The 13,236-nt window shown below is 40.7% G+C and overlaps 1 protein-coding gene across 1 annotated transcript; it reads right to left on the bottom strand.

The window, feature by feature from the left end:
* Positions 1-3,932: 3,932 nt before the first annotated feature.
* Positions 3,933-11,515, bottom strand: dis3l2 (DIS3 like 3'-5' exoribonuclease 2). The gene is made up of 20 exons (XM_070919080.1): positions 10,755-11,515; positions 10,536-10,653; positions 10,188-10,241; positions 9,885-9,986; positions 9,571-9,754; positions 9,315-9,379; positions 8,637-8,866; positions 8,378-8,551; positions 8,037-8,116; positions 7,815-7,927; positions 7,565-7,672; positions 7,209-7,442; positions 6,814-6,893; positions 6,430-6,613; positions 5,975-6,061; positions 5,659-5,806; positions 5,261-5,391; positions 4,858-4,962; positions 4,485-4,589; positions 3,933-4,169 (listed from the first exon to the last, which is right to left on the bottom strand). Exons 1-20 carry the CDS (start codon positions 11,513-11,515, stop codon positions 4,068-4,070), a joined length of 3,165 nt encoding a protein of 1,054 aa, XP_070775181.1. The 3' UTR covers positions 3,933-4,067.
* Positions 11,516-13,236: the final 1,721 nt, after the last annotated feature.

Genomic DNA, 13,236 nt, shown 5'->3' with positions numbered 1-13,236 from the left:
TTGGACCCTGGCTGTGTAAATCAGAGCAGACACTGCTGGGCATCTCATGGACTGTCGCTGCAATAAAGATAGCAAATATAAGATTAAACTATCTGTTTTGCTGAAGGAGGACCAGGTTTCTCTCATGAGATACTTCAGTTTCTCTGTCATTTAAGTCACATTCTGCAGTATATTCCCAATATACTGTAGCCTCCCTCTAATACGCAAACATGAGTTATCTGCACTTATATATATATATATATATTATATATATATATATATATATATATATATATATATATATATATATATATATATATATATAATATATATATATATATATATATATATATATATATATATATATATTATATATAAGTCAAGTCAAGAAGTCAAGAAAGTACACTCAGCTGAGATGGGAGTCACTGCTGGTTATTCACTGGCATCAGTGTGTTCAGCTCTGATAAGGAATTCTTTGCAAGGTGGTTAGAGGAGGAAAATAAAAACTCTCGTAAAGCAAAACACTTGCACACTGCAGTTGCACGTGCTACTTGGTGATGTTCCAAAGGTGGGTCCGTTCAACACTGCTTAATGTGGATATAAGATTAACTTCCTGTTTCAGCTCATCAGCCTGACCTTTGACTTCACTCTTGATGACATAATGGAACCAGAGTTATGACGTCTTCAGACGACAACAGCAGGCAATTTTAAATTTTAAAGTGGTGCTATGCAACATTTGAAGGGAAGAAATAACACTGCCTTCTTCTTGCAAATGAAAAGTTAAATTTGTAACCAATAAAAAGCACCTTTGCTTTATTCAAACTACTCAAGGATTTTACTGCTACAGCCTTAACTGGTCTGGTATGACCGGTAGCTCATGGGGGCTACCGTTAGCAAACCTTTGGCATTTACCATTATCACGTTATGGTCTTGGGGCTACAGAGACTGCTGTTCAACAACAGTTACAAAGGCTCAATTTGAAAGAGCTGAGCTATGGAATTGTCCGTGTCTGAAAAACAACCCTCCATTGGCTGGTTAAAAGAAAGACGAAGACAAATAACAAAACAAACAACCATACATAACTAATAATAATACAAAACTATTTAAACCTGAAATAACTGATTTTTATGGCTGCTTGGGGGCAGCGGAAACAAGCAAATTACTGCTTTTATGTTGATGTGCCGAACCTCCTAGCAAAGAGCTGCTTATTTACACATCCAGCAACATTAGCAGTAATATAGTCGTTTTTGTGTCTACCTTGTATTTACTCTCCTTTTAGCTCTGTTCTGCTGGAAAAACCCGGCTGTTCAGCCCCTAGCTAAATGCTCCATTTGTTAACTAGCTAGTAGCAAAGTTAGTCGCTAACTTTGTCTGCCGTTTGATCCTGGACAGGGAGTCTACAGTGGCTTTATCTGAGCTTCTTCGTTGGTAACAGCTCCAAAAAGCAGTGACAGTGAACCAAAACGTTTAAGTTGCGGGCATTACAACCAAACAATGATACTTTAAAGCTCCGTAGATTTCGGGGATAAGTCACAGTCGGGTGATAATTATCTGCGTTCATCACTACAAATAACCCAAGTAGTCATGTGATTCATTGTTGATACAAAAAAATATTGATTATAGCAGCTTTAAGCATACCTGAAATGCCATGAAAAGTCATAAAATCTTTTCTGTAAAAAAAAAAAAAAAAGAAAAAAAGAAGGCAGATTGGAGGAAAACAAAACTCATCAGTTTTATTTCACTGGGTGTGGAATATACCTGTAGTTTATAAAGGCAGGTCATCATCCGTGACGTAAGTCCCCACCTCACTATCGTCTATATGCTGATGAGGAGGGTTTATGGTGGATTAGTCACAGACACTCCCTGGTAATAAAAACCACAGATTCTCTGTTTATTTGCTATATAAACAACACAGAGGAAGGCAGTGCCAGTGTGGTTAATTAGGGGTCATCAGTGTGTCACTGGCAGCAGGGATCACTCATACATTAGTGTCTGAGTAGTATAAACTAGTATTCAGGAGGGAAAAAAAACACAGCTTGGGTCATTTTTTTTGCTCAATGGATTTCATATATGCATTTATTTACCTAGAGACAAAGACAACTAGCTATTGCTCAGTATGGTGTTTTAGCGTACAGCGTACAGGTGAGTACAAATGCACTTTGAATACTGATCAGAATCAAAGTTACATGTCACAACATAACTTTGCAAAACACACAGAAATTGTATTTGAATTTACTTTTGACTTGCAACTGCATTCTCAGGTTTTCAAATGTGAGAAATTATTTTTTCCGATCCTGATCACATAAACACACATCCTACTAAGTCAGTATAGTCGTTTTGCACTAGCACTTAACTTGCTGGTTTAAAACACATTTAAAGCTCATGTCACAAAAACGGTCGGTCCACAGAAAACAAAATAACTTAAAAATATTAGCTGGCGTTCTTTCGGAAATCTGACACGCCTAAAAACAATCTGTCCTACAAACAAGATTTGATATCCAGAAATAAAACAAAAATGTGCAGACGCAGCAGCTAATTTGTATGACACTACATAGCACTGTTTTACTAAAATCTGAATGACTAAAGAGAGGCATGTTGACTCAGTGAAAGCAAAAAGGGGAGGCCATTTTAAAATGTGCTGCAGCACTCAAACGTTGTTTTATCTTTGCTCTTAAATTAAGGCTGAATTTCAAAGTTGATATTAATGGCATCCAAAAGTCTTTGTGCTGCACAAATCAAGTCTGAGCATAAAACACAAAAACACAAACAACAGTTGGAAGCACAAAGCACATGAGCAAAAATAAAATACATTAAGATCTCAAGGCCACCAACCGTTTCTCAGCAGCAACTCACATTCAAGTCTTTCCCATGTTTTGACGTAAGAACAATAACAGTAAGTAGATAGATTAAGCTTTGGCCTGTCTGGCACACTGAATACAGAAATGTTAGTTTAGACTAGAACGATATGTTAGATTCATTGAGAAGTTAAATGAAATGAAAAGTCCTGTGAGCTCTACTTCATGACTGACATGTCACACCTGAAGAGGCCGTTCATTCGCAGCCCACAACAAAACTCTTCCTACATAAATCACTATAAATACATACGGCAATATAAAAAGTCACTGATGGCATGTGGTAGCTGGTATTGTTTCTATGCAAATGTTAATATACCTGTTCTTTGAATCTGATATAGTCAAAGGTTTTGTAATTACTGCTACATTTTTACAGTTTGATCCATGTAGTTTCACTCACAAGGCCACAACAAGTTATATCACAGCCAATCAAAGAAAGCCAAAATAAGTCAACTTTAGAGGTGTGGTGAACTCTATTGCTTTGCAAATACAAATATGGGTCTCTCCTCAATCTAGAATCAGAAAAGCAGTCATTGATATGACTGAAAATAGTTAAAATTCTGCTCTTGCACATTCGACTGTGCACCGACAGTTCTATCACATCAAAGCGGTCCTCATTGGGTCAATAAATCAACTGCAAAATAAAACTCATCGCTTCATTGGTTTCTTCACAGTCAGATCTGGGTCACAATTCAATTTGAAGTCCATACTGAATTACATAAAAGTCTGCCAATTCATGAGTTCATGAAGGCTTAAATGGATAAATCAGTGTTCACATGTCATCAAACCACTTACTATAAATCATACAGACCACCACTTTCCAAAGCATGGTACATCTATAACTTCCTTTTAAGTTTAAGATACATATTTCTATTAACGTCTGAAGGATTAAAGTCAACTTGTCTTCTATACCTTAAACCTGTGCTCCTTTCACAGCAAATTCAAGAATATTAAACTCAATAACATACCTTGGAAAATGGGCAGCAGTCGTGTACATGTGTGTGGGTTATTTACAGTAAGTGGGCCAACATATGAAAAAAACAAAAAAAACAAACACACTGTAATGGGCCTTCAAGTTAAAACTGAAACTTGGTGGGAATTTCAAATGAATGTGACTCTGACCTGATCTGTGATTTCCCTGCTCACCACAGTAACACTGCTTCTACATGTCACTTTCTAGCAATCAACAAAAGAAAATGTGCAAGTGTTTGTGTGCTCTGTGGCACGCTGATGTGTTTATGATCCGTTCTCCTCAGGCCTCTTGAGCACCGCACTGTATTTCATGGGTGCACTGTCCGCTTTGAGCTGCACCTCCACTAACGTGAAGATTGAAATGACCTGTAAGTGGAAACAGAAATGATGATTATTGCAATTTACACCGTCCGTTGACTTTCTCACTTTCTAACCATCCTAACCCCAGCTAGCTGCATCAGCTAGTAATCTTGTTTTCACCTGTTTTTTATCTTTATGCTGTCATTTTTTTTGAAAAGAATTGTCTCATCACATATTACTGTTGTTTTGAAGTCCCTTCAAAATATGATCACCCAGTGAAGACCTTTAAAACCTGAAATTAATTTCTCAATTTAAATTCTATTTTAATTCTCCTATTGGCCACACCATAACAACACCATGTTCAGTGTCTGTGGTTCTCACCTGCTCTACTGGAGGTTTCTCTAAGTCCTCTGGCGTCCAGACCAGAGTCAGCTCGGATTTCTTTCCCACCTTATGATGGTGGAACGAGTCCAGGCCCGCAACAGACTGAAGGTGGGGAAAAAAATGGTTTCAAACTGTTTCAGATGAAACTGTCTCATTTCTCTCTCCTCAATGAGCTTCTTTTTTTTGGCTAAATAATATAATATTAGAATATCTCTAATTATGTCAACTGCATAATAAAACAGCCAAAAATGCATACAAAAGAGTTTTTAAGAACATAAAAGGCAATACCTAAAAACACTTCTGCACAATGCACAAATGTACATATTAAGACTGAAACTGTTCCCTGTAAATGGAGTCTATTGGAGCTGACCTTGCAGTAGATGCGTTTTTGCACTCCGTACCGGAGAACCAGCACATCAAAGGACTGATCCAGCACCCCCATCACCATGGCCTCAGAGTCCAGAGGGCCACAGTCCTGTGGAGCACAGACCAAAAAAAAGACCTCAGCTTATTTCACATTTTAGGCATAATATCAAATGTGAACCAACATTATTGAAATCAGGAGCTCAAACGACAGGAAAAATATTAAATATTATTTATGATTCTATTTTCTTTTTGAGATAAAACAGACAAGGTAGTTAATAAATGTTTGTAAACCACATTTCATAAGCAGTTTGTGGCTGTGGCCGCTGTAAGAGGGCAAAAATAAACTAGCAGCAGTCAAATGTATGTTTTTTACCTTGTTGACAGCGTGTTGTGTTTTGGCTACCCACCTTCACAAACACTCCAAAGAAGAGCTCAGAGCTGAGCTCCTGGACCTTCTTGGACACCATCTTCTTGTCATTACAACGTGATGCCTGTTTTTGAACTTCTTCTGTTGACAGACCCAAATTAGGCCCACAACCTGCATGCAGATATTCAATGGACAGAGACAAACAAACAATTATCAAACATATTAAACTGACAGACACACACACACACAGTCGGAGCAGACAGAGGCAGGAAGCGCAGAAACAATGGCAAAGGCAACAGCACAAACAATGCGAGATATCTGAGGCCGCTTTGTCCGTTTCTTTGTCCGTCAGCAAATACGACTGCAGCACTGTTAAAAGAAAAGAAAGAATGTGTGTCTTTTGTGTGTCCAAGAGAGACTTGCAGAGAAGATACTCACTCAGTGAAGAAGCCAGCAGCCGGTGGACAATGATGTCAGCGTACCGTCTAATGGGTGATGTGAAGTGAGTGTAGAGAGGAACGTTGAGGGCGTAGTGCTTAAAAAACTGCTCATTCTTAAGTACACCTGTACAGAAGTACATCGCCATCTGGGAAACACCAATAACCCAGATTAAAACACAGCAATATTACTGGAAAGGTTCAATGATAGAAAAAAAAAAAAAAATAAATAAATAAAAATATATATATATATATATATATATTGTTTTTATATTGAAAAGTTTAAATTCCTTCAGCAGTGGTTACTGAGCTCTAACCTGCATGGGTCTGGAGCACATGTGGGTGAGGACTTCTTTTCTGGCAGTGGAATACTCATCATCGCCAAGAACAGTATTGAGACTCTTCTGCATGATGGAAAAGCAGAAAAGAGATTTTAAGTATTAATATTTGTTATTATACTTTATCACATCATTTTCATTAATTATTGTGAGTGAGTGATATCCCTGGTGAGATGTAAAATACCCAATACAACACAATAAAGTTATTTTACAGGAGTAAAGTTCAGTCTAATTGTTATCAGAGCCACATTTCCACCATTTCCTTATGTGATCATGTAAAAGAGCTAGCAAACATTAGGACATCACATGGGCAAGAAATGTAATACCTGTAATGCTGTCATTTTGAATTTGATCACTTAAATAAAATCGAAACCTTGTGTTTTGGACAAAAGTCTTGGTGTTTTTGAGATATTAGAATGGAAATGAGTACTGACATGCAACGCTCCCGCAGAGGACAGATCAATGTCGATTCCCAGCTGGTCGCAAAGCTCCTGCAGCTCATCCACCATTTTGGCCTTCGGTGGAGGGTGGCGTCTGAGCAGGGCCACCTCAGGGAATTTGCGGTGGATGTGGTGGGCTGTGGCAATGTTAGCTAGTAACATGAACTCCTCCACCAGCCTAGAGAACAATTTATGGATGATATAGTTGAATGGAAAGGAGGGAAATTGGAAACAGAAACAAAGGAGGACTGATCCTCAAGCACTCAGACTGATTCAGAAATATATTTCACCAGAAGCTACGTGTGTCATGTCAAATAAATGTTCATTTTGGAAGAGAAGCAGACACAGACATGTATCTGAGGAGGGTTTGTTACTCACTTGTTACTGTCTCTGTACTGGTAAACATAGCAGCCTTGAGGCATCATGGTCTCTTTGTCCAGGGTGAAAGACAGTTTCAACTGGAAAAAAAACAAACACAGCGCGTAGAGAAAATAATGTCAGAAACCTGACAAACTGAATACACTGGGTCTTGTTTCTTAATAATCTTGTAAATCTCTTCCAGCTAACTCTTACATTATCTTTTATGAACTCTAACCCTTGAAATAAAGGGAACATGAGAGGAGAAACCATGATCAAAAGCTGCACAGAATTTACCATGCCCCATATCTTAACTATGAAAGGAAACCCTACCAAAAACAGACACATTAACAGAGATTATAAAGACTACGAAACAAAACATGAACAAATTCAAACGCAAGGCAACGAGGACTAACCTGGTCTAGTCTGAGGGCTCCTCCTGAGAAGCGTTGAGCCCGGAGGTTCTTAGCAATGGTGTGCAGGTTGAGCACAGCCAGGTGGATCTCATCAATGGGGTGCTCAGGGTCCGCAGGTGGCAGCTCCTCAGCAGAGAACATCTTTTCAGGGGCCTCGATCATGCTCTGAGCATGGTCGTAACTCAACTTCACGCAGGAGCGGATGACTGAGCGGCCAAACCACTCACTCAGGATCTGGGGGGGGGGTCGGTTGGCAGGTGAAGTGAATCAATCAGCCATCAGATATTTTACTCCTCTTTACATTTCATTGATGGAGTGCAGTTCCAACAGGCCCAAGAATTTTGAAATGGTCATACCTTCCCCTCCGGTGTGATCTTCCAAATGACAGAGAAAGTCAGTCTGTCGGTGCGAGGATTCAGACTGCACAGCTCCTCACACAGCAGCCTGGGCAGCATGGGGATCACCTGGACAGTGACAAAACAAGTGGGTTATATGAAAAAAGCCATATAATGCAGTAAAATTTGGTCAGATCAACTAGCAGTTTCAAGTACGATACCATGTGAAGCAGCAAATTATTCACATAAAAAAGTGTAAAGGAGCGCTCACCTTTTGAACCATGTACACACTAGTTGCTCTTTGGCTGGCGATGGCATCCAGAGTGTTGTCCTCCCCCACAAAATAACTCACGTCTGCAATGTGGACTCCCACCTCAAAGTTACCTGTTAAATGGACAGTCTATGACAAAACCTCCCATCTCCAAGTAAAAACAGCATCTATATCTACAATTTATCATCATCATCATCAAGATACAGAGTTAAGGTAGTTTACCATCCGGGAGCTGTTTACAGGACAGAGCATCGTCCAGGTCTCTGGCGGTAGCAGGGTCGATTGTGAAGATGCACTCCTTCCTACACGTGATAAAACAGTACTTTGAGAATCATATGACCTAAATTCAGACTTAATACAGCACACTGCTGTCATTGGATGACAAAGTTTGAATTGGTTAGTAGTCCAATTATCAGCAAAATAAACATAGTCATGTGTTAGGGGTCTGGGTCTATAGAGCTCACATCTCTCCTTTAGTGTTTCCACTCAAAGAACATATTTATAAAAAAAAAACAGAAAAGGATGTAGAGCGACAGAGGCATGTATGAGATTCACAGTCCTACCTCAGGTCTCTCCTCTGTCTCATCTCCTCAGGTGGGATGGTCCAGGGCAGGTTCTTGGGTAGGCAGTCTAACACCTCATCTGAGAACTCCGAAAAATCTACGTCGTACTCTGTCAGGATGCCCTCTGTCTCTGGTTCGATTTCTCCAGCTTGACCCAGTGTCTTAGCGAGTCGACTGGAGGAAACATGAGGAGAGAGTCAGGTTGGCTGTTACGCTGTTGAAAAGCTTCCCTGCATCAAGCTTTCAATAATAAACTCACCCTTCTGCAAAATTGCTGTCGGCAGCCCAGTTGGTGATCCGAACTATGAACAAGGTGTTGGTGTAGTCGCCCGGGCGGGAACTGAAGTCTTCGGGGCAGTCAGCAAGGACAACGTTAATCCGTGGCACCCGGTGGTCCACGGGGGAGAACATGGCAAAAGGCTTATCTGGTAGGAATTTCAGGAAGCCTGTCGCAGCTCTCGAGTGCTTCTTTTCAACAATGTACACCACCTGGCAGACAAATGATAAACGGAAATATAGTGATGTAAGGCCAAAGTTTGGTTTTGAAAGCGAAAGAGAAGTTTTATGATCTCATGTTAACGCAAATTTCTTGAACTTTCTTTTCATAGTTAAAGCATTTCAGTGACGAGAAATGTGTAGCCTTTATTGTGAAATTGTTGTGGCAACTTAGCATAACTTATTTGAGTTTTAAACAAGGTTGGGAATAAATCTGCATTTTGTCAAAGTCTTTCACTTTGGATTAGTTTTACATGAGGAACCTTGAGGGCTCAGATGGATATTAAATCTTCCAGCACATACAAGTCATATATAAACGTTTTGTCATTCCCCTGCCATTGCTTCCCCTGTATTAGTGTGGTTATTTTATCTGGGAAATGCTTGGACAAGAAAGGAAGAGGTGAATAAGAAATACAGCACAACAGATAGGCGGGAAGCTCACTTTAGCAGTCTTTTGGAGTATTTCCCCATTGGATCGTGGGGGTGAGGGGTCCTCCAGAGGTTCCCCTATTTCCATCAGATGAAAGGACAAATCAAGATGTATTAGCTGAACTATTGTTTTTGCTTCTGTGCATTGATACTCTCTTCAGACCAGTAAATAAACCTTCGAACATCGAGTTCACTGACCATTACCAAATACCTGCTGAATTGTTATACTATGATACCACAGTTCCTATATCCCAACTCTGTCACAGTACCTGTGTCAGTGAGCGTGACATTCTGAGCTTTTCTGATGAGTTCATCCTGGTCGCTATGCTGGTCTTCCATAGTAACATCAGGCCTGGGGGTGCGCTGTGCCTTCTTCTTCACTGCTTGGACCATGTTCTCTCTTTGGGACTCTGACTCACTGGCGCCCTCACAGTCAGTATCTGACCTCACAACCTAGACAGACACATAACATTCATCATCTGCTGATACAGTCACTACTGGTGTGTTTTGCTGCCCTGTGGAAAAGTCCATTACCATTAATTATATTAAGTATACCATGCATAGATAGGTAAATGTAGTCTACCTTCCACTGCTCCCGGGGGAGGATTTGCACCACCACAATGTCTCCATTCAGCGCCCTGTTGCGAGCTACAATCCCATCCAGAAATATATCCCGTGTGTCATCCTGCGAACATAAAAAAGAGATTGTTCGTCTCCTGCCCATCTTTTAACTTTTGGTATAAACCTTTCCAGACAGATGTTAATGTACTAACTGATAGAATGAAATCACATTTATTACACAGTACAACAGGTTATCTATAAGGTGCTTTTATAGAACCCATTAAACAAGTTGTTGAAGCAGCAAAACAGAACGTGTCAAACTCACAGGAGATGGGACGAAAGCTTCTTGGAATTTCTTTGGGTTGATTCTTAACTGTCCCTGCAGAGAAAGGAAAGAAACACACTGTGTGATTCACTGCTGTAATAATTAGAAATGTTACTACAACAGGTGTTTAAGTGCCACTTCCTTCAAGGTCTAGCTTAAGAACTTGACCTTGAACTAAGTGGCATTTAGATATGGTTTTAATCTGTATACAGGAGGAACAAAATACAGCTTTTTATAAAACTTGTATACCCAAATAGCGTGACCACCTTGAGTAATTTCATCCATACTCAATATGGACTTGATATAGATTTTAATAAAGTCTCAGGAACAGTAACTCTGGGTTTGTACCTGAATGAGTTCTCCTCTCTTAAGGCCATGGGTCACCTCCTCAGACGTCATGTAGGATTCAAACACTTGTTTCTTTGATCCTCTGCCTCCTTTGTTCTTACTCTTGTCAGCAGGAGAAGCTGAAAAAGATTTAACTCAACTTTAACTCATCATATGTATAAAAACACATTATCTTTGCCCAGCTGCTGAGAATTAACATCTCAAAAACTAGCTCACAATTTACCTCTGGACTGCTGCTGTTTTTTGTCTTTACCATGAGGGGACTTGGGCCTCGACATCTGAGCGTCAACCCCAGATTTTATTGTCCCATCTCGGCTTTTCTCCTCTTCTGGGTGCTTTGGCAGGTTTTTCTTCTTTGACTTGGCCATCATCTCTTGCTCCTGTCCACTTGTACTGGCTTTCTGTGGGGACTGGGGACGTCCAACAAATGAGTCAGTCTCTTTAGAGTCTTTGTTTTTCCTCTGCTGCTGCTTCTGGTGTTTCTTTGAATCGCTGGGTTTCAAAGAGCCGAGTTCCTCGCCAGACTCGATGTCTCCATCGTGGCTGGTGGTGGTGTCCCTTCTCTGCCCCCGTCGCTGCCTGTCAGATACACCTTGCTTCCTTTCACAGTCCTGCTGAGGACTGCGGGTGCTTAGTTTCTCCATGTACAAAGACAGTGAACTCTCCTCTCCTTTAGTTTTCATGGAAGAGGGGGAGAAGTCACTCGAATCAGAGAAATCATTGGGCACTTGGTCCCTTTTCCGCTGCGGTATGTTCAGCTTGTCACTCTGGGCTTTGGGCAGTGTGCTCGGCCCGTTTCCTTCCCTTTGAAAAGACGTGTCCTTTGCATATTGTTCCAGATACAGACTGAACTTGCTGCTGCAGTGCTGGCTGAGAAGCCTGGCATAGGCATCTTTCTGAGGAGGAATGCTTGACTGATTCTGGCTGCGCTTTGGCTCTCGATTCAGGTTAGCCTTCTTGGATTGCCGTGGAGAATCCATATGGCAATCCTTCAAGATACTGTCTCTGAAATGGCAAAAAGCATACACTGAGTGTTGCCATTCAAGCTTGAGTCAACGAACATGACTTTTAGGCAGCTTTAATGAAGCAACAAAGCTTACAATTCACTGGTTGCTCTCAAAATATGCAAAAAAACAGGAGATCGTTAGCTAAGGTTCATTTGAAGAAAATGATAGCCACTCTTCAGCTAGCTAATTTATTGCAGAGTAGTCCACTCATCGTACATCATGTGTTTAGCTTAGTAATAATAACAACGTAGACATGACTGGTAACGGTGGTCAACCATGTTAATGTTAGCTAAAGTTAATCACATTGGGATGATGAAGATTATAATAGAAAACAAACACCGTCTCATCTCATTATCTTCGGTTTTAACGTCTCGTTAAGCTAAGAATACCATTTAAAACATATCCTCGCTAGCAGCTAACAGTTAACTAACGTTAGCTAACATTTATTAGCGGTGCCTGACTAGCATCAGCTACTTGGAACGGCAGTTGACGGTTCAACGGTAACTTGCTACTTGTATGTCAGACAGACCGCGACCCCGAACACGACGAACGACTCGAAAATGGACGGAAACCTTGTCAAACTTAAAAATCGAAACGTTACCTTATTTACTGCGTGTACGTTATGCAACTTAGCTGTTGTTCAGAGGAATGCTAGCTGACGCATTCACGTCCCAGTTATGCTGCCTTTGGGGGCTGTCGGAAATATCGGAATTAGCCGAACGCACAGAAACGTCCCGAAAGGTGCACAAGATAACTTGTTCCCACAAGATAATTTACTTGTGCGCACAAGATGAAAAAAAAATGGGCACCGTAAAACGCTACAATGAGGAAAGTCAAGATTTATCTTTAAAAAAAAATCAGTGGTAATATATAGCCTATTCATATCATGAAATGGCCAATTGACACTGAATTGGTAGAACCACTGGATGGACCTAGCTGGAAAGGTAAGAGGAGCAGAAGCAACCTCTAGAGGGCAGCACAGTCTAGATATTAGATGTATTTGACCATACAGTGACAGATTGCTGTGTGTGTGTCAGTTGTGCAAACAACTTATCCTGTGTGATGAGAATGATAGGAAGAAATTCCTATAAATTCCTATGTGTGTGTGTGTGTGTGTATGTGTGATGTCTGGGTGTGAATGTGTGTCTGTGTGTGTGTGTGTGTGATGTCTGGGTGTGAGTGTGTGTGGGCATGTGTAATTTCACAGGATGAATATGGCTCTAAGCTATCACCTGAATTTTCTGGAGATTCTCTTCTCTCTCCTGACAAGCCGATTTCACACCTGTCTGTTCACGCCTGCTTCGCTTGCATAGTACAAGACAACTCCTGAAGGCTCCTTCAAGTGCACATACACACACACACACACACACACTCACACACACGCTCCTCAGTATAATTCCCCAAGGATAGTATGGGGGTGATTCTTGAGACAACACAGGTTAGGTGTATGTGTGCAGTCAGATTTCAGGCTATTTGAGGGTGTAATGAACATGAGGTTGTCATGTCTCACCTTGATAGAGGCCCAGACTTTCTTGCAAAAGTCACGCACAGACACTGATGCTATCAGTGGTGGTTGTGATTAAGTTATTTACAGTAAGACCTTTTTGCATGATTGAGGAGATTGTCATTGAAGTTCACAACAGCCTGAGTGTGTGAAGGCTGAATTAAAAAGAGACACCCGATTGCATCGCTCA

Source organism: Enoplosus armatus, chromosome 14 (assembly GCF_043641665.1).
Source record: "Enoplosus armatus isolate fEnoArm2 chromosome 14, fEnoArm2.hap1, whole genome shotgun sequence".
Lineage (NCBI taxonomy): Eukaryota > Metazoa > Chordata > Actinopteri > Centrarchiformes > Enoplosidae > Enoplosus > Enoplosus armatus.
Note: the sequence above shows the minus strand (reverse complement) of the source record. Positions and strands in the feature narration are given on the sequence as shown.